This window comes from Miniopterus natalensis, chromosome 14 (genome assembly GCF_054644295.1).
Source record: "Miniopterus natalensis isolate mMinNat1 chromosome 14, mMinNat1.hap1, whole genome shotgun sequence".
In the NCBI taxonomy this organism is placed as follows: domain Eukaryota; kingdom Metazoa; phylum Chordata; class Mammalia; order Chiroptera; family Miniopteridae; genus Miniopterus; species Miniopterus natalensis.
Genome location: NC_142094.1, coordinates 54,475,061 through 54,492,709, shown reverse-complemented (window position 1 = coordinate 54,492,709; position 17,649 = coordinate 54,475,061). Strand labels below are relative to the sequence as shown.

Sequence of the window (17,649 nt, the reverse complement as noted above, 5' to 3'; positions counted from 1 at the left end):
GTGCTAACAGGATTCCACCGAGTGGCAGCCTCTCCCTGTGACCCTGGACGAGCTGAGAGCACCCTCTCCCCAACACCTTGAACTCGGCTTTGAGAGCTGCCAGGGTGGGCACCTCGTCCTCACCACCCTCGGGGCCTCCCAGCCTGGCCTGGGATCCCCCACAGGGCGGAAACTGGCTGGGGTTCTCATAGACCATGGTTTTTCCTGTGCCTTCCAGTAGGTGGAGCGGGAGGTGGGAACACACTCGCGCCCCAGGCGGGCAGCCACGCTGGGCTGGGACAGAGCGCGGGCCCTGAGGCCAGGCCAGGCGCGCTCAGCACTCCCTGCGTGGACAGCGCCAGTTCCACCCGGCCCCGGAGGCTGGGGGGGGCTGGGGGGGCGGGGCGGGGTGAGGGCGAGGCCCAGGTCCGCCTAGTCCACACGCAGCGCCCAGACCCCGCAGCAGGAGCCTTCGGGACCGACCACCGTCCCTTCTCTGCTCCCACCATGGCCACAAGCCCGCCACAGGAGCCCTCGCAGCCTCTGCCCGCGCGCCTGGGCACGCGGGGCGCAGGCAGCCCTCGGTCCTGGCTCAAGCCCGGCCGGGTCTGCTGCGTGGAGGACGCCCTTGGGAACAAGACGCTGCAGCTGGAAGCGCTGGGTGGCGGCTGCCGGGGCCCTTGGGCCGGAGAGCTCTGCAGCGGGCCACGCGGCGACGGGGAGGGCCCGGGGAGCCGGGAGAGGACAGTGGGGAGGCCGCAGCAGGGGTGCCAGAGCAGCCCTAGGGCGCCCAGGCCGCGGCCCACGGCAGGTAGTGGTCGCAGGGCGGAGGCTGCGGGAGGCAGGGCCAGTGGGAGGGGCTGTGGGTCCCGCACAGCTAGAGAAGCCCCGCACCCCCGTGGGAAGGCCGCCCGGGCGTGGGCGGAGGGTGCATCCTCCCCCCAACCCCTTCAGCTCCTCCCAGCGGACCGGTGAGCAGAGGCGGGGCCTCTCCCCACCTGACTGGTTGACTCAGGGTCTGGGGCGCCCCCCCCCCAACCCCCAAGCTCCTTCCAGGGTCTCCGTTTCTGGCTCCCTGGTTCTGGGCCTCTGGTCGGTCCTGGGCTCTGGGTAGCTGTCTCTTCCTCTGTGTCTCTCTCCGTCTCGCTGTCTCTATCTTTCTGTGTGTCTTTCCAGCCTGTCCCCTCCCTCCTGCTCCCAAACTTCGTGCGCCGGTCTTGGAGCAGCCTCGCGGGGAGGTGTCCCCTCCGCCTGATCCCGGGGCCAGTGTGCAGCCCCGCGCTCCGGCCCAGGCCCGGGCTATCCTCGAATGAGCTCGGCTTTGGCCAGAGACACCTTCCTGGACAGAGTCCGGCTGCCGGAGCGCCGCGGCCAGAGCTCGAGGTTGGGATCCATCCAACACCAGGAGGCCTTGGGTGTCTCAGGTCACCAAGCAATTGGCGGCGGGCCCTTGGGTGGCCTGGCAAGACGTTGGCTGACCTCTCCCACCCTCCTTAGGGGCTCAGACTTCAAACAGACGCGGACAAGCATCTGTTGCCACCCTCTCCCCCTCTGCACCGTGCGCGTCGGGCGGGCGGGCCTGCAGCCAACAGGGGGCCCGGGACCCGGTAGCGGAGGGGGAGGGAGGGAGCGGAGCTCCTCAGGGGCGTGGCCGAGGTCGGGGCGTGGCCTGAGGCCGGGGCGGGGCCTGAGGCTGGGGGCGGGGCCGGGAACCGGAGCGGCGGGCCTGGAGCGCTTTACTCGGACACCCGGCGCCCCCACGTCCACGCCGGGCTCTGCGCGTCCCCCCGCCCGGCTCAAGCGGCCCCCGCCCGAGTAGGAGAATGTCCTTCCAAGGCAAGAAGAGCATCCCCCGGATCACGGTGAGCCCCGCTCCTGGGCCCGCTCCCCCGCACCCTCTGCCCACCGCCCGGGAGGGGCTTCGCCCCCAGACCCCGGGGTGGACCTTCCCACCCCCGGCCAGCCCCCTGGTCTCCGTGTCCAGCCCCCGCGCAAGCCCCTGTCCGGGCCCTGGCCCTTCCTGCGCCTCCGGGGGCCGGGGGTCTCCGCGAGCGCCGCGCGACCTCCTTACGAGCTGGGCGCTCCGCCCCGGCCCCGCTGGCTTCCCCGGACCTCCTCCGAGTCTGGGGAGGGCGCGGGGTCCGGCCCTGCTCTCCAAGGCGCAGATGCGCCTCCCTCCCCGGGTGGCCGGGCGGCGGGGCGGCGGATTCGGTCTTCGACTCTGCCTCCAGCGGGGGGTGGGACGCGGCCCTTTGTTGGCACCGTCCGCCCGGCCCCGGGCTCGGAGATGCTGCCCCCGCGCAGGAGCCCCCAGGCCGCGCCGCGCCCCGAGCCCTTGTTCCGAGACAAAGCGACTCAGCCCGAACCCCCTCCGCGGTTCCGGGGTTCGAAGACCCCGGGGGAAGCGAGCTCACTAGTGGCGGAGCGGGCGCCTCCCCGTCCTAGGGGCGCAGAGACCCCCTAACACCCACGCGCTCGGGTGCGGGAGGCCAGACAATCGGCCCCGGCTGCTGGGAGACAAAGCCGCGCCCCCGGGCGCCTGGAGCCCGCGGAGGGAGGGAGGCGGGGAGGCGCCTGGGCGCCAGCTGGCCCGCGGCTGGCCCGGGGCTTCCCACCCAACTCTGGACTTGGCTTTGGTCGGACGGCGGTGGGGTCTCTGGGGTTGCCGGCTCACTTCCTGAGACACTCGGGGAGAAAGGAGCCCCCTCCTCCTGATGCGGGAAGCCTGGGGGGGGGGACTGTCTGGGGGAGGGGGTAGGAGTGGAGTTGAAGGGGGAGGGGCAGGAAGACCCCTTCCCAGGGGTGGGTCTTGGGAAAGGCTGCTGGTGTAGGGGACCTTTCACCCCATCCTGAGCATCCCACCCCGTCCCAACTGCATTTCCCTCTTGGTTCCAAACCCAGGAAGGTTCCCAGAGTCTGAGTCCAAATACATGCAAACTGGGGCCCGGGAGGAGGGATGGAGCAGGGGACTCAGAGCACAAGTCTCCTCCTAACTGAGGGGTGATATGTGAATTTCATATCACTTTTACAAAGCAAGAAATATTTTTTAGCCAATTAAAATGAAAGACTATTCTTAGCTCTGGGCTTTATGGGGAGGGGGGCTGCCTTTGGCTGGGACAGAGTTTGTCAGCCCTTTTGTAGATTAAGGTGGTGGTTTTACCTTTAATCAATTATGCACAAGCACTTAGGTGTCAGTAAGAACAGAGTAAACTAATGAGGCTCATAAGTAATGAATTATTTACCGTCTTGGTAGGCTCTTAGCTCTCACTGACCGCAGCCCATGGCTTGTCCTCTTGGCATCAGGCTGCTGGTGTGTAAGGAGCCAGAGGCCCTGGCTGGAGCCCTGGCCTGGCCTCCGGGTGGGCACCGAGGTCAGACCTCCCCTGAAGTGTAGCCGTCTTTCCCACCCACCACGGGGGCCTGAGGAAAAGTGCTGCAGGCTTGGACCCCATCCCATCAGTCTACACTCTGCTTCTCTGCCACTCTCCCTGAGGTCAGACCGTCACCCCGACGGCCACCACCCCACACTTTCTCCCGCCGTTTGGTGGGATGCTTAGAAGGGTTTATGGCTGCCGAGCACTGAATCAGCCCCTGCCCAGTGTCCCAGCTTCCTGCTGTGGGGCGGACCCACGGAGAGCTGGCCTCAGCTCTCGCTCCCTGACGCTTTGTTCACCCATTTGGGATGCCTCCAGGCAGCACCAGCACCTGTGGTCACCCCAGTGCCTTCCTGGCCCTTCACCCATGGCCTCTCCCATCAGCAGCCTCTCTAGGGTCCATCTCTCTTCCTGGTCCACGGCCCCTCCTCTCACTTGGACAATCTCAAAAGCCACCCAAGCGATGGTCCTGTTTCCACTGGTTAAACACCAGGATCTACATTCTGTGCAGAGCCAACGTAATCTCTTTAAAACATCCACCAGACCATGCTTAAACCCTGCTGAAGGCCCCCCAGTGGCAGCCCAGCACCCCCCCACCAACCCTGGGCCTCTCACTCCTCCTCTCAGAAGTTTCCAGCCCCCCCACTTCCTCTCCTGTTTTATATTAACTCAAGCCTTTTCCAGCTGCAGGGCCTTTGCATGGACTGCGGGGCCTCCAGTTTCAGCCCCTCAGACAGGCCCTTCCCCCTCCCGAAGCAGCCACACCTCCTCCCCCACCATCCATCATGTCATCCCCTTTGTCCTCTTGTGATTGTCACAGTCTGATGGCCTCTCCTGTGATTTCTCTGAGGCAGTGGGGGGAGGGGAGGGGACTCAAAGCGGAGGGCAGACCTTCCCACCCCGCCCGGCGCAGTCTGGTGGGACTTTGCTCACCTCTGACCCCAGCCTGGGTATTGAATTAGGTGATAAACTTGAAGATGTAAATATAAAGCCAGTTCCCCATTCATCCTTGTACCTTTGTGGGGAGGGCAGACTGCTGGCCAGTGGGGGGGGAGACTGTGGCTGCCTGGGGGGGGGGCCTCTTAGAATAAGGGGGCCTGAGGGGCCAGTGCGGGTGGGGAGCTGTCGGAGAGGCTGTGCTGGGGCTGCTGTGGAGGGGCCTGTGGGGGGCTCTGCGGAGTAGGAGGGTCTGGGCGGGCGCAGGGCCCTTAGGAGTGGGTAGGGCTGCCACCGCCTATAGCTGCCTCTGTCCCACCCTCTCGGATGGTAAATGGCTTTTCTGTTGGGTTTTACGTGTACAGATTGTGCCCGAATGTTGCAGTAGTAAATCCAGAGTGAAACATTGTACCAAAGATGTTGGGTAACTCGGTTTGGAGAAAACGTACCGCTTTTTTTTTGTTTGGAATAGAGTGACCGCCTTCTGATCAAAGGTGGGAAGGTGGTGAACGATGACCAGTCCTTCTACGCGGATTTGTATGTGGAAGACGGTTTGATAAAGTAAGTTTCTGCCAAAAGGGCCTTCACAAGTCACAGTGTGCACACTGGCTGCACATTACCCAGGGCAAACGTCTAGTCTTGTGAGATCCACGTCAGTGTCTTTTCCGAAACCTCACTCCCTGCAAGCAGCTCTGGCCCAGGCCTTGAGCGACAGGGCTCTTGCCAGTTAGTCCTAAAGCCTCGGAAAACAGGCCCGTGGTGTCCACATTTCTTGCACCCTCACAGCCTTGGAACGATTCAGGGCTCACAGCAGGTGCTTCATAAATACTTACTGACCATACCTATTAGCTTCTCCAGCCGCTAGTCACTGAAGGGCAAGTGGACACCTCAGAGGACACCACGAGGGCCATGACGTGCACACAGGGCTGTTTTGGCCATTTCACAGGGTGTCTCGCTCCCTGTCTCCAGGACTCCAGTCGAGCCTTGGCCATGTGGCCTCTTCCTCAAGGACAGGAGCCCAAACCCCAGCTCCCCCCTGCTCCCCCGCGTTGCTGGGGAGCCTGTTCATGTTCCGACCCAGGCTCTTTCTGACGTCTCTCTCTGTTGCTTTCAGACAAATTGGAGAAAACCTCATTGTTCCTGGGGGCATCAGAACCATCGACGCCCATGGCCTGTTGGTCCTTCCAGGGGGAGTTGACGTCCACACGAGGCTGCAGATGCCTGTCCTGGGCATGACTCCGGCTGATGACTTCTGCCAGGGCACCAAGGCCGCCCTTGCGGGAGGGACCACCATGATACGTGAGTGTCCGCAGGGCAGGTGGCGTCCGTCCCCCCCTCAGTGCTCTGGCCAGGTGTATGTGTTGCGGGAAGCGTTCTGTGCGGTGGGTCTTTTCTCAGTTCCATGTCCCCTCTACCCTATCCCGATGGCCGGAGCCCTGGGGCACCGTCCCTTGTCATCCCTCCTTCTCATGCTGGTCCCTTGCCTGGCCAGCTCTGGGGCGCTCCCGGGATTCCGTGGGAGCAAATGGATGCGGGCCCGGTTACTTATTTCCTGGGAAGCCAGCGGCCGGCCAGGGACCAGGTTTGGAAAACTCAGATGCTTTGGACAAGCAAAGGGCTGTGTCACCTGAAATGTAAGACACGCTTGCTCCTGAGCCTCATGCCGCTGAAGCTTGGGTTGCAGCAAGCACCTGCCTGTGCCAAGAGGAGTTAAAGACGGACGCTGTGCTTTTAGAAAAACGATGACAAGAACTTACTGTTACCCTGTCAACCACCACCAGGGGCACCATTTCTTTAAGCTGGCTCTGTGCCAGGCACGAGCACCCTCCCGATGGGCTTCAGCTCACATGCTATCCTCATAAACCCCTCTGAGCTGGGAGGAGGAGCCCATGTGACAGCTTGCACGGTGAACCTGCTCTCAGCAAGCTCAGGAGCCAGAACAAGACAGCAGGCCCGGCCCCTCCTCTCACAGCCTTGAATGCCGAGTACAGACGTGCCTGCCAGAGACCAGGTCTCGCAGACCAGGTTGAACCCTGGCTCCACTGGGCTCTAGCTTCGTGACCTCAGGTGACAGCCGGCTTGTACAAGTCTCACTTTCCTAATCCATAAGGCAGGCGGAGGAAGAGGCGAGCTTGTGAGCATAGGTGTCGTGTTGTGCCCGGCGCACGGGGAATGCTCAGTGACTGCCGTGACTGCTGCCACCAGGAAAGACCGCACTGAGGACTGTGGGCTACTTCACCAGTGACATTTAGCCACTGTCAAAATCATGGCTTGGTTTGGTTTACTCAACTACGAAGTGAAAAAAAACCTTTGGTGGCCCATCTTTTAGTTGGACTCAGAAGACTGGTCATTTCAGGCCATTGCTCATGTCGGTCACTGGTGGCCCCTGCTGGCCGGGACACCTTCGTGGCTGATGTCACCTGCTCATGCCAATGCCGAGGCATCAGACAAGCTGTGAAGTGTCCCCGTGAGGAAGGAGAGATCTTGCAGGCTGGGGCTGACTTCTGTCGAGCCATCTGCGTCCTCTACCTGCCAGCACCAGGCTGGAGCTGTGAATGGCCCGTGGGAGGGGCAGGCACCCACTCCCCCAGGGTCCTGGCTTCTCCATCTGAGCTGTGAAGCACAGGGGCCCACATGGGTATGCTGGAGGAAGGCACAGCGCCTGCCTGTACCCCCGGGTGTGTGCCTTCCGTTGGCCACCATGTTCCCAGCTCTTTCCCTCACCCAGGGGAGGCTGTGAGCAGGGTTTGGGTCTTGGATTCGAGGCTGGCGGGGGAGGCGGTGTGACAGTGCAGTGGCTGTGTGCACTCCCAGGTTCCCCAGGGGATGGGCGGGATGGGTGGCACTGATGAGGGTGTGTGCGGTCTGGAAAGCCCAAGGGAAGCCAGCCCCACCCGCTGTTCTGGGCAGGCTCCTAGGTCCAGCGCTGTAGGCTTCCTGACCTCCAGGTGCTCCTGTGTTAGAGGCTAAGACCCTTAGCTTCCGCTCGTGCTCTTGGGCTGTGATGTGTGCATCGGAGAGGGGGGCGGGTTGAACCTGGACTTTGTCTCCCAGCTCAGAGAGAGGCTGAGGAGGTAGGACTGATGCCTCTCTGGACAAAACTGATGGGCAAGTTTACAGCAGGGTCAGCCCCCAGTTAAGGTGCCTGTGGCCTCTCCTCTGTTCCTGATCTCTTGGTAATGTGACCTCCTTGGAGGTCAAGGTCGTTCTGGTTTCTGGGTTGGGGGCTCGGCTGACTGCATTGTCCCCACAGTGGACCACGTGTTCCCTGACGTGGGTGTGAGCCTGCTGGCGGCCTACGAGCAGTGGCGGGAGCGCGCAGATGCCGGGGCATGCTGCGACTACTCCCTGCATGTGGACATCCCCCGCTGGCACGAGAGCATCAGGGAGGAGCTGGAGGCCCTGGTCAAGGACAAGGGTGAGCGGCCCGCAGGACTGAGGGTGGCTGCCAGCATGCAGACAGGCGCCTGGGCTTCCCTGGTCTCGGTGGGAAGCCCCTTCCCTGGCCCCACTGTGCTGGACTCTGCATTCGTCTGACCCCAGGGCAGGTAGCCAGGAGTTGGGGAAAGTTGGACAAGGGTCGCTCGAGGGTCTGTTCTACTTCCAAAGGATCCAGATCTGCCTCCCAGGCCTGAGGGACATGTCCTGTAGCTGTCCTGTCACCTCAGTTCCCTTGCCTCTTGGTCGTGGGTGGAGGAAAAACCATCACCCTATTGCTGCCTGTGCTGATGACAGGCCAGTCCGTCATCAAGGGTTACATTTTTTTTATTAAAAGTTCTAAAGCTAAAACCACATCAAGGTTTCATAGTGGATTTGACAAAAATTAGATGAAGTTAAGGAGGGGGGAGGAGGTCCTGAGGGGGGTCGTGGGGTTTCACCTGCATTTGCTGCTGGGTCCTTGATCCCAGCGCGTGAGGTGCAGGTAAGGGGAGCTGGGCAGGCTCTGTCCTTTATCACCACTTGTTGGTAGGTGTATGTGGGACTGGTGCCAAGTGCCACTGTGCCAGCTGGGAGATGGCCATGGGAGAGGGCCACCTGCCCCGGCCCCTCTGGAGATGAGGGGGCAGGGGAGACCCCCAGGCATCACCCCTGGCAGCCGAGCGTCTCACCTGTCCCTGCATCACCTCCAGGTGTGAACTCCTTCCTGGTCTTCATGGCGTACAAGGACAGATGCCAGTGCACCGATGGCCAGGTAAGGGCTGGTGCCCAGAGGGGGGGACAGGCAGATGCCTCTGGGGCCGCTGCCAGGAGAGACGCAGCCCCACATGGCTCGTGGACCTCTCCCCCCAGATGTATGAGATCTTCAGCATCATTCGGGACCTGGGAGCCTTGGCCCAAGTGCACGCAGAGAACGGGGACATCGTGGAGGAGGTGCGGGCTGGGCTGCCCGGGGCAAGGCGAGGGGCGAGGGGCACGGGTGATTCCTGGACCCCAGGATGTGAGCACTTAACCTCACAAACCCCAAGGGAGGGAATACTGACCATATTGAGTAGGTAGTTTGCCCAGGGTCAAAGGTCAAGCAAGCGGGGTGTTAGGGCACCTGGGGGGCTTTTTGCTGCAACAGATTTTCCCATGGTCATCACACTTATCAGAAATTCCCCCAAACCAAGACGTTGCTATGTGGGGGGGTGACTGAGATGGGGGGTGCCATGCCTCCTGGCCCCATGGGTGGTGGCCCCCCGGGGAGCTGGCCTTGGTTTTCCTTCTGACCAGAGAGCGCACATGTGGGATCAGTGCCTGCCCTTCAATCTCACCCCAGGTGGCGCTGAGCCCACCTGCCGTCCCCGTAGGTCCTGGAACTGTGAGGTGGGCACCCACGACCTCTGGGCCATGCACTTGGCTTTTTTCTCCTCACGCCTTTGGTGTCCTCTCAGGTGCAGGCGCTGTGGGGCACCTGGGAGGTTCAGGGGCTCCTCTGGACCTGCGGGGAGGTCCGCCCACCTGACTGTGCAGAGCCCCCAGTGCACACCCAGCCTGTGGGGTCATCTCAGCCCCATTGTTGGGAGCCCTGGGACTTTGGATGTGTCCCTTGCTCTCTCCAAGCCCCATCCCCTCACCTGTAGTTCAGGGAGCTGCAGTCACTCCTCTCCTGCATTTGAGTCTCTGGTTGGTGATGCTGGGGGCCCAGACTCAGCTCGGGGAGCCCCTGGATGGTGAGCCTCCCACCCTTGCTGAGGCTCCCGGGCTCTGGTGCACCGGGGTGGAAACGTGGCACCTTGCTGGTTTCTTCAGGAGCAGAAGCGGTTGCTGGAGCTTGGCATCACCGGCCCCGAGGGCCATGTGCTCAGCCACCCCGAGGAGGTAGGTGCTGTGCCCGCCAAGGGCACCCTGCATTGACCGCACCCCAGATGCCACCTTCCTCTGGGGGTGGGTCTTGGCTGTATGGCCAGGCAGGGCTGTGGTCACGCTGTCCAAAGCTGCCCGCCACCAGGCACATGTCCGCTGTGACTATTGGTTACCCTCAGCCTGGTGCTTGAGGCTGAGAAGGCCCTGGGAGCTGCACGGGTCAGCCCTAGCCCCAGTCGGGGGCCCTCGCCCACCCAGGGGTGCCCCCTGGGCCCAGGATCTGTGTGTGGAGAGGCCCCAGGGCCCTCGAATGGCCTGAGGTACCCGTCCCCAGGTGGAGGCAGAGGCTGTGTACCGTGCTGTCACCATCGCCAAGCAGGCCAACTGCCCCCTGTACGTCACCAAAGTGATGAGCAAGAGCGCAGCTGACGTGGTCGCCCGGGCCAAGCGCAGGGGTGAGTGCCGGGCCTGGGCCCCAGTGCGACCCCAGGGTCTGGCGGGGCTCAGGGGTCATGCTCTCGGCTTCCTGGGAGCTTGGCTGGCTTCACGGGGGCTCAGCATGGGACACATGTGACTGAGAAGCAGGCTGCCATGCAGCCTGGCCTCCTTGTCAGGGGGCCTGGGGGGGTGGCCGTGTGGCCTGCAGGAGATGCAGGGCCAGTCGCTGTGTGGCTGGAGGGGCGAGTCTCCCATCTTGTTGGAGCACAGCTAGTCACCAGGGGGCCTTAACATAAAAAGTGGGGCCTGTTGGCCTTGCAATGAGTGACAACTGTGCTGTGGGGGGTGGGGAACCTGATTTTATGTGCAACAGAACCTTGCCCAGCTGACCACCCAGAGCCCCACATTACTGTTCTCTGGGCATGTCTGTGCTTCCAGGAGTTGAATGCATGTCCTGAGACCTGGGGTGCCCACAGAGCACCCACACAGCTGGAGGCAGGGGGGTACATAAGAAGAACTTGTGTCTGTGCCGACAGGCAGGGGGTGGGCAGGGAGTTTGTGGGGTCTCACTCCAGCCGGTGGCCCAGTGGAGTGCCCAGCAGGCCTGACCTCCAGCAGCAGTGTGAGGGGGACAAGCTATGCAGGGTTGGGAAATGGGGGGCAGTGCGGTGCCCAGGCCTCCACCCTGCTTGGGTCCTGGGGGACATGCAGGCTGGTGGGTGCTTCTCACGGGCCTCAATGCAGGGGTGGTCGTGTTCGGGGAGCCCATCACCGCCAGCCTGGGCACTGACGGCTCACATTACTGGAGCAAGAACTGGGCAAAAGCCGCGGCCTTCGTCACTTCCCCCCCCATCAACCCGGACCTCACCACTGCAGACCACCTCACCTCCCTGCTTTCCAGGTAAGGAGCTGCTCAGGTGGCCCCAGGTTGGTCTGTGTGCTGCACGCCGGGCATGACCTCGGCCTGCTGGCAGCTCCAGGACTCGCCCGCACAAACCCTGGGCCTCGCCTCCCATCAGAGCGTCCACCGTCATTGCCCTGCCCATCCCCACACTGAGGCACCAGCGCCGCCCACACAGACAACCTCTGGCCCTGCGGGTGCGCTGGCCTGCGTGGGGGTGAAGCTGAGTTGCCTTGGCTGACTCAGGAAGGCCAGGCCCCTCTGGGTTCCCCTGACCCGCTTGTTCCCAGCGGGGACCTCCAGGTGACCGGCAGTGCCCACTGCACCTTCACCACTGCCCAGAAGGCTGTCGGCAAAGACAACTTCACCCTCATTCCTGAGGGCACCAACGGGGCGGAGGAGCGCCTGTCGGTGGTCTGGGAGAAGTGCGTGGTGAGTCCGAGGGCCTGGGCGCCGTCCCCACAACCTGGAGCCGGCTGCTTGGGATCTGCTGGCTCATCAGAGCGGGAAGCACTTACATCTTGTGGAATAGTCGAGTGTGTGGTCCCCAGTGGGTCCACCCCTCAGCCCTGTGTCCAGGGCTCCCCCGGGAGAAGACCCCATCAGCCAGGCCCTCCCCTCCGATTCTCACGTTGCATCTATACAGACAGCTGAGGGCGAGCAGGGCCCCTTCCCGATGGCATTACCCTCTGCAGTGCTAGTCTCACAGGTGCCTGTGAGCTCAGGCTTCCACCTCACTCAGAAAGCCCTCTGTCCCTGTAACCCCCAAGCTCAGCCCTTCTCTGGGCCAAGGCCCAGATCCCAGCTTCCCTCGCAGCCCTGCTTCCCCAGGCCCCTGGCCACTCAGGGAAATGGTCACGTCCCTCAGGAGACACAGACGTGGAAGCTTCTCCATTTATTTACGCACAAAGTGAGCACAGAGACCAGGCTTTGGGCACAGGAAGGGTGAGACCAGATGGCTGGCGGAGATGGATCCAATTCACATGCCCTGGGAGTGCGGGCTGGGTGCTGCCCACTGCCTGGGGGGTGGGGCACGGTCCCCATGAAGCTCTGGACTTATCAGTTCACCTTCTTGCTTCCCAGGCCTCAGGGAAAATGGACGAGAATGAGTTTGTTGCCGTGACCAGTACAAATGCAGCCAAAATCTTCAATTTTTACCCAAGGAAGGGGCGAGTGGCTGTGGGCTCCGATGCCGACCTGGTTATATGGAACCCTAAGGCCACGAAAATCATCTCTGCCAAGAGCCACAACCTGGTGAGAGAAGCCAGGTCCCCGAGTCAGGGTCAGGTTGGGATTGGGGCCTGGCAGCCTTCCCGGGGGCTCCAGGATGGCCCTCCGGGACAGCTCTGCCCATCTCAGTGGGGACATGTGGCTGGGACATCTGTCTAGAGATTGCGGCAGTGTCACGTGCCTGCCGGCCTTGGCAAGTTACATAGTGCAGGCTCACCCCCATGCCCTTTGTCCTTCTAAGAAACAAGACTCAGGGACAGACATGGGAGGTGGCAACCAGTTCCTGCTGGTTCTGGCCCAGCCGAGTTGACTGCATCCCATCAGAGGTCAAGCATGGGCCCACAGCCCCTGGGGACGCTGGCAGCCCGAGGGGTGTCTTGGGGGTAGTGCCGGACCCTCGGCCCTGTCTCCCCAGAACGTCGAGTACAACATTTTTGAGGGTGTCGAGTGCCGAGGAGCCCCCGCGGTGGTCATCAGCCAGGGCAGGGTGGTCCTGGAGGACGGGCACCTGTTCGTCACTCCGGGCGCCGGGCGCTTCATTCCTCGGAAGACGTTCCCCGACTTCGTCTACAAGAGGATCAAAGCTCGCAATCGGGTAAGGCCCAAGCCCACGTGCAAGCGTCAAGTCCTTGGGCCCTCCGCTCGCTCCTGATCAGCCCTGCCCCCCGCCTGGCAGTCAGGAAAGCAAACAGGCTTGCTCCGGGGCTGGGTTCCCGGGAGTGGCTCTGCACGTTTATTTTCCAAGTGACCCATGACTGTGCAAAGCCCGGAGAGAGGGAAATAAAGTCATGAGTGGCACCTCCCCAAGTAAAGCACTGTTACCTCGAAAGCAGGGACCCTCCCAGGTTTCTCCGTGAGCAGATGTGCACATCGGTAACTAGGGCGTGAAGCTTCCACGGCTCCTGTGAACTTGGGCGTCACGAGCACTTTTCCTAGCCTTTACCTTCTCTTCCCACGACCCTGTGTCTGCTGAGTGGGCCAGGTCCCACGTGGCATGCGGTGGTTCCTGTGTGCATATGCACGCAGACGCGTGCACACAGGCACACTGGAAGGATGTCTGAACTGAGAATGAGCTGCCTGGGAGCCGTCCCTTGGGGTGGGGGTGACATCTGCTCTAACTCAAGCTGTCAGGGCCCTGCAGCTGCTCCTGGGACCTGACCTTGACCTCAGAACACCGCCCCTCCTCCAAGTGAGTCAAGAGGTAGTATCCCAGCCACAAGCTAGGTGTCCCCATCACTCTTGCACCCCAAGCAGTGGAGTCTGGGGTACAGTTTGTGAGATGCAGACCCAGCCTCATGTACAGCCAGGCACACAGAGATGACATCTGAGGCTCAGACAGGTGATGGGCTCCCAGTCATATACCTGGGGCGATGGGATGGGGGCTGGACTCAGGCTTGAGTCTTTGTGACCCAACACCCCACAGTGGCTCTGTCTGGCCCTGTGCCTCTGCCTGAGAGGAACCCCCAGGGCAGGATCTCATCGGCAGTCTCCCAGGGCTGGGCTCAGGCCCTGCAGTCATGGGTCTAAACCACGCATCCTGGGGGAGGCGCCAGCCAAAGCACAAGCACATCTGAAAGTTTTATGTCAATCCATGGTCCAGTTGTCCATCGTGGTGGCTACTGGGAAGTTCCTCTGACTTTGGGGGTCATTTTCAGGGGGACCCAGGGCCTCCGTCTCAGGGCTTCCTATGGGCCAGAGTGGGGGCTGTGCTGGGGCCACAGGGTGATGGGTACTGAGGAGGCAGAGACTATGTTGGGGCTGGTTTCCAATTCCAAACGCAGCCTCCTCTATGGGGCTGCCCTTGTCTGAGCAGATCTCCTGCAGCTCGGCACGGCCACCGGCCTCAGGGGAGAGAAGTGTGTGTGCACACCTGTGTGTAAGTAGGAGGGAGGGGAAGGAGGCAGGTGTCCGTGCATGCAGGTGGACACTCCATTGGCAGGGAGCCCCAGAGCTCCAGAGCCCAGTGAGGGGGACCCACAGAGCAGAGTGGTCAGGCTCGGCAGGAACCCCCTTCCCTCTAGCTGTCGGCGGCTCAGCCCCCTCACGCCCGGCTCCCTTGACCCGCAGCTGGCGGAGATCCACGGTGTGCCCCGAGGCCTCTATGATGGGCCGGTCCATGAGGTGATGGTGCCAGCCAAGCCTGGGGGCGGCAGCCAGGCCCGCGCATCCTGCCCAGGGAAGATCTCAGTGCCACCTGTTCGAAACCTGCACCAGTCGGGGTTCAGCTTGTCTGGTGAGTTGAGCCTCACTGGTGGGTGAAGACCATTGCCCTGAGAGGGACCCAGGGGTGTGAGGCCTGCCGAGGAAGCCCCTTCCTGCCCCAGTATGTGCCCCGGAGCTGTCACTCTGAGCCCACAGTGAGCAAGGGATGCCCAGCCTCTGTGGAACCTGAATACCATGTGGGAGTCCAGCTGCTCCAGCCCATCACAGCCCCGCCACCATATGTGAAGCACGGGAAGAAAGGGGTCTTCTGGGACATGCTGTGATGCTGCCAGACTCACGCCTCTGGTCAGGGTGCCTTCCAGAAGCACTGAGCCCCAGGTTCTCCCTGCAAGCCAGAGCCAGACCTCCCCCTTTCCAGCCCTTGAATGGGGCTTGCCTGCCCCTTGATGTCTTGTCTCATGCTCCCTCTTGGGGAGGTGATGGCAGTCCCTGCTCACCTCCTGGGGACATAGGGCCAGGGGAAGGTCCCTTTTGAAATCTGTATTATCTTAAAAGCTGGGGACAGGCTTCTTGGGGGGACTGTGTGCAGGGTGGCCTGAGACCCACTAGAGGGACTAGGCAAACTGGCCTATGCTCCAGACAGGCTTCCCAGAGGGTCGACCTTGACCTCCACTCTCCTGCCTACAGTAAACCCTGGCCTTACTGTCCTATGCATCCAAGGCCTTGCTGACAGGAGCACCTGCCTGGTCACCTGATCTCCCCACCACGGCCATCTGGGGATTGTCAGGGACCCTTGATGTGGGTGGGGCTTTTGATGGGGCCCCATCTGGGACCCCTCCCCACCCTCATTTCACGCCTTTTCTGCAGGATCTCAGGCAGACGACCACATTGCCAGACGCACGGCCCAGAAGATCATGGCGCCCCCTGGGGGACGTTCCAACATCACCTCGCTGTCCTAGAAGTCACCGCTCAGGGTGTGGTCAAGCTGGTGGGCGCACGGTGTGGGGACCGCTCACCCTGTTAGTTTTCCCTTTGTTGAACTGACTTTGAAAGGTGCTTCCCTTCCCCTCCCCAGAAACTCCTTTGGAGGAGCGCAGGTCCTGTGACCAGGGCTGAATCTGGGGAGGTGTCACTGCCGGGGCGGCTCAGGTTGCCTGGGCCTGGGGGCTAGGTGCCTCATGAGGGCAGGGCTGTGGGAAACCCTGGGGCCTCACCACTCACAGGCTAAGGGGCTGGGGCTTGCCCCTCCTCCTGTGTGCTCGCCGCCCCTCGATGCCCGGCGGCCGCCTGCCTCCCTGTGGAGCTGCAGCCTGTGCCCAGGCCCCCGGCCTCCAGCCCGTCCCAGCCCCCCCCGCAAGGGAGCAGCGCCCGTGAGCTGAGCCCCGCCGGGGCTGCTGTACTTCAGGGACCAGTTGGGAACTGAGCGCGGTGCGTTTGTAGACTCTTCCAAGGACCAAACCTCCGCCTTTGTAGTCGCCCATCTTCAGGGGAATTTTAGGACCTTTAGCTAGGATGCCCTCCTTGTTACTAACTGTGCATCCCAGTAGTTTATTAGAGCAGCAGTTTTGTGCGGTGAGGACCACTGTAGCCAGGACTCTGCATGCCACCACAGCCCAGACCACTGTCACCAGTCTGATGGGGACTGGCTCAATTAAAGGCGTCTGGGTTGGAAGCTACCCCAACTTCTCTGCCCCCTGCACCGTCCCCCAATGAGTGGGTTATGCGCCAACCCCCTGGGACTCTCTTGCTGGCCCTTAGCCTGGCATTGTGCCAGCTGTGGAGCTGGACCTCAGGACCACCCACAGGGACAATACTGCTCAGCCTGGGCTGGGAAGGGACATCGCTGGGTCTGAGTGGTAGGGACAGATTCCCCTCAGGAAACGGGGCCTGGGAACCATGCTCCTGAGCCCAAGCCTGCAGGTCAGGGACAGCCAGAGGGTCAGAGGAACAAGATTGGACTGGGAGGACCTCTATCCACATTCTGACCAGACGAGCCCAAGCCACAAGCAGAAGGTTGGCGGAAGCTGCATGGCCGTGAGCTCATGCCTCCAGCAAGCAGCCGTCGCCTGACACCCCCATCCACAGACGCACACAGCCTGGGCCCTGCCCCGGTCAAGGCAGCGCAGCCCAGGGTTTCCATCCAGACCCTGAGGCTAGGATGCCTAAGGCCTTCCAGAAGGAACTGTTGGGCTGGCCTCCTCGCCTCAGCCTCTTTCTCATAAAGATGGTTCTAGTTCTGTACCCCAGCTGTTGAATAGTCGTAGAAGGGGTCTTCTCCCCACCCCCACCCAGAGCAGGATGGTCATGGTCACGGAGAAGACAAGCCAGGAAGGTCAGGTTGGCCCAGGGCAGCTCCATCTGTCCTGCTGGTCCCATCAAGTTCCCGGGGCTTCCTCTGGCTGAGCTGTTTGGTCAGTGCAGCCTCCAAACAGATTCCTGGGGCTCCACCGAGGCTGATGTCCACTACACCGTGTCCCCCTTCCCACTACACTGTGTCCCCTGCCCCAGTGAGAGCCTGGGCAATCATGGAGCCAGACACACCCTCATCTCTGCCACCTACAAGGGGAAACAGGTTTGCTGTCCCTTGGGGTCTCAGAAACGCACACAGGTTTACACATTTATACAAAACCCCAGACCTCCCTCCCCCTTCTTGCCTCTGACATCACCAGGTCACTTCCACCTCTGGATTCTGGCTTTCTGGGGTGACTGGGCCCAGGTCTCCCAGGTGGGCACACGAGCGGTGTGAACAGCAATCCCCGCACCCCAGTAGGGGGTGGCAAGACTCCTCTCTGCCCTGTGCGCCAACACCTCCGCCTGGCTCAGCCGGCTCCTCAGGATGGATGGTCACAGTCTTTGTCCTTCCACAGCCTTGCCCACTGCCCAGCAGGCGCCACCTCTGCCACAGCCATATGGCTCCAGGGTGGAGACAGGCACCCACCCCAGAGTGGGGGGACTGGGGTGCAGAGGGCTCTGCCCTGCCCAAGCCTCCCAACCCCTGGACAAACGCTCCCTGTGAACCGCAGGACCACTCAGCAGGCACAGAACATGGAAAACACTGACTCTGAATATTGTAATTCTCAGAGGTGAAAATATACAGAAACACCGCAGAAAGTGCCAGAACAGTTTGTATTTATAAAACATCCTCACCTTCCCACCCACAATCCTCCCCCTTGATGTACAAGAACTGTGGATCCTGGGCCACCCTCAAGCTCCGGGTAGCAGGCTCACAGATGGCAGGGCCGGGCGACCAGGCCTATGTACAGCCAAGAGGTGGTGAGAGGCGAGAGCGCCTGTCCCACCGTGCGGCCTGGCCTCTGTGACCTCCCAGTGAGTGGGTCAGGC

General features: G+C 62.1%; 1 protein-coding gene across 1 annotated transcript; it reads left to right on the top strand.

The window, feature by feature from the left end:
• The first annotated feature begins 1,782 nt into the window (after positions 1 to 1,782).
• Positions 1,783 to 15,979, top strand: DPYSL4 (dihydropyrimidinase like 4). The gene is made up of 14 exons (XM_087824003.1): positions 1,783 to 1,841; positions 4,762 to 4,850; positions 5,404 to 5,588; positions 7,543 to 7,707; positions 8,420 to 8,481; positions 8,580 to 8,660; positions 9,522 to 9,590; positions 9,910 to 10,030; positions 10,758 to 10,914; positions 11,205 to 11,346; positions 11,998 to 12,168; positions 12,560 to 12,739; positions 14,212 to 14,377; positions 15,175 to 15,979. The coding sequence occupies exons 1-14, from the start codon at positions 1,803 to 1,805 to the stop codon at positions 15,264 to 15,266; spliced, it is 1,719 nt and encodes a 572-aa protein (XP_087680129.1). The 5' UTR covers positions 1,783 to 1,802; the 3' UTR covers positions 15,267 to 15,979.
• Positions 15,980 to 17,649: the final 1,670 nt, after the last annotated feature.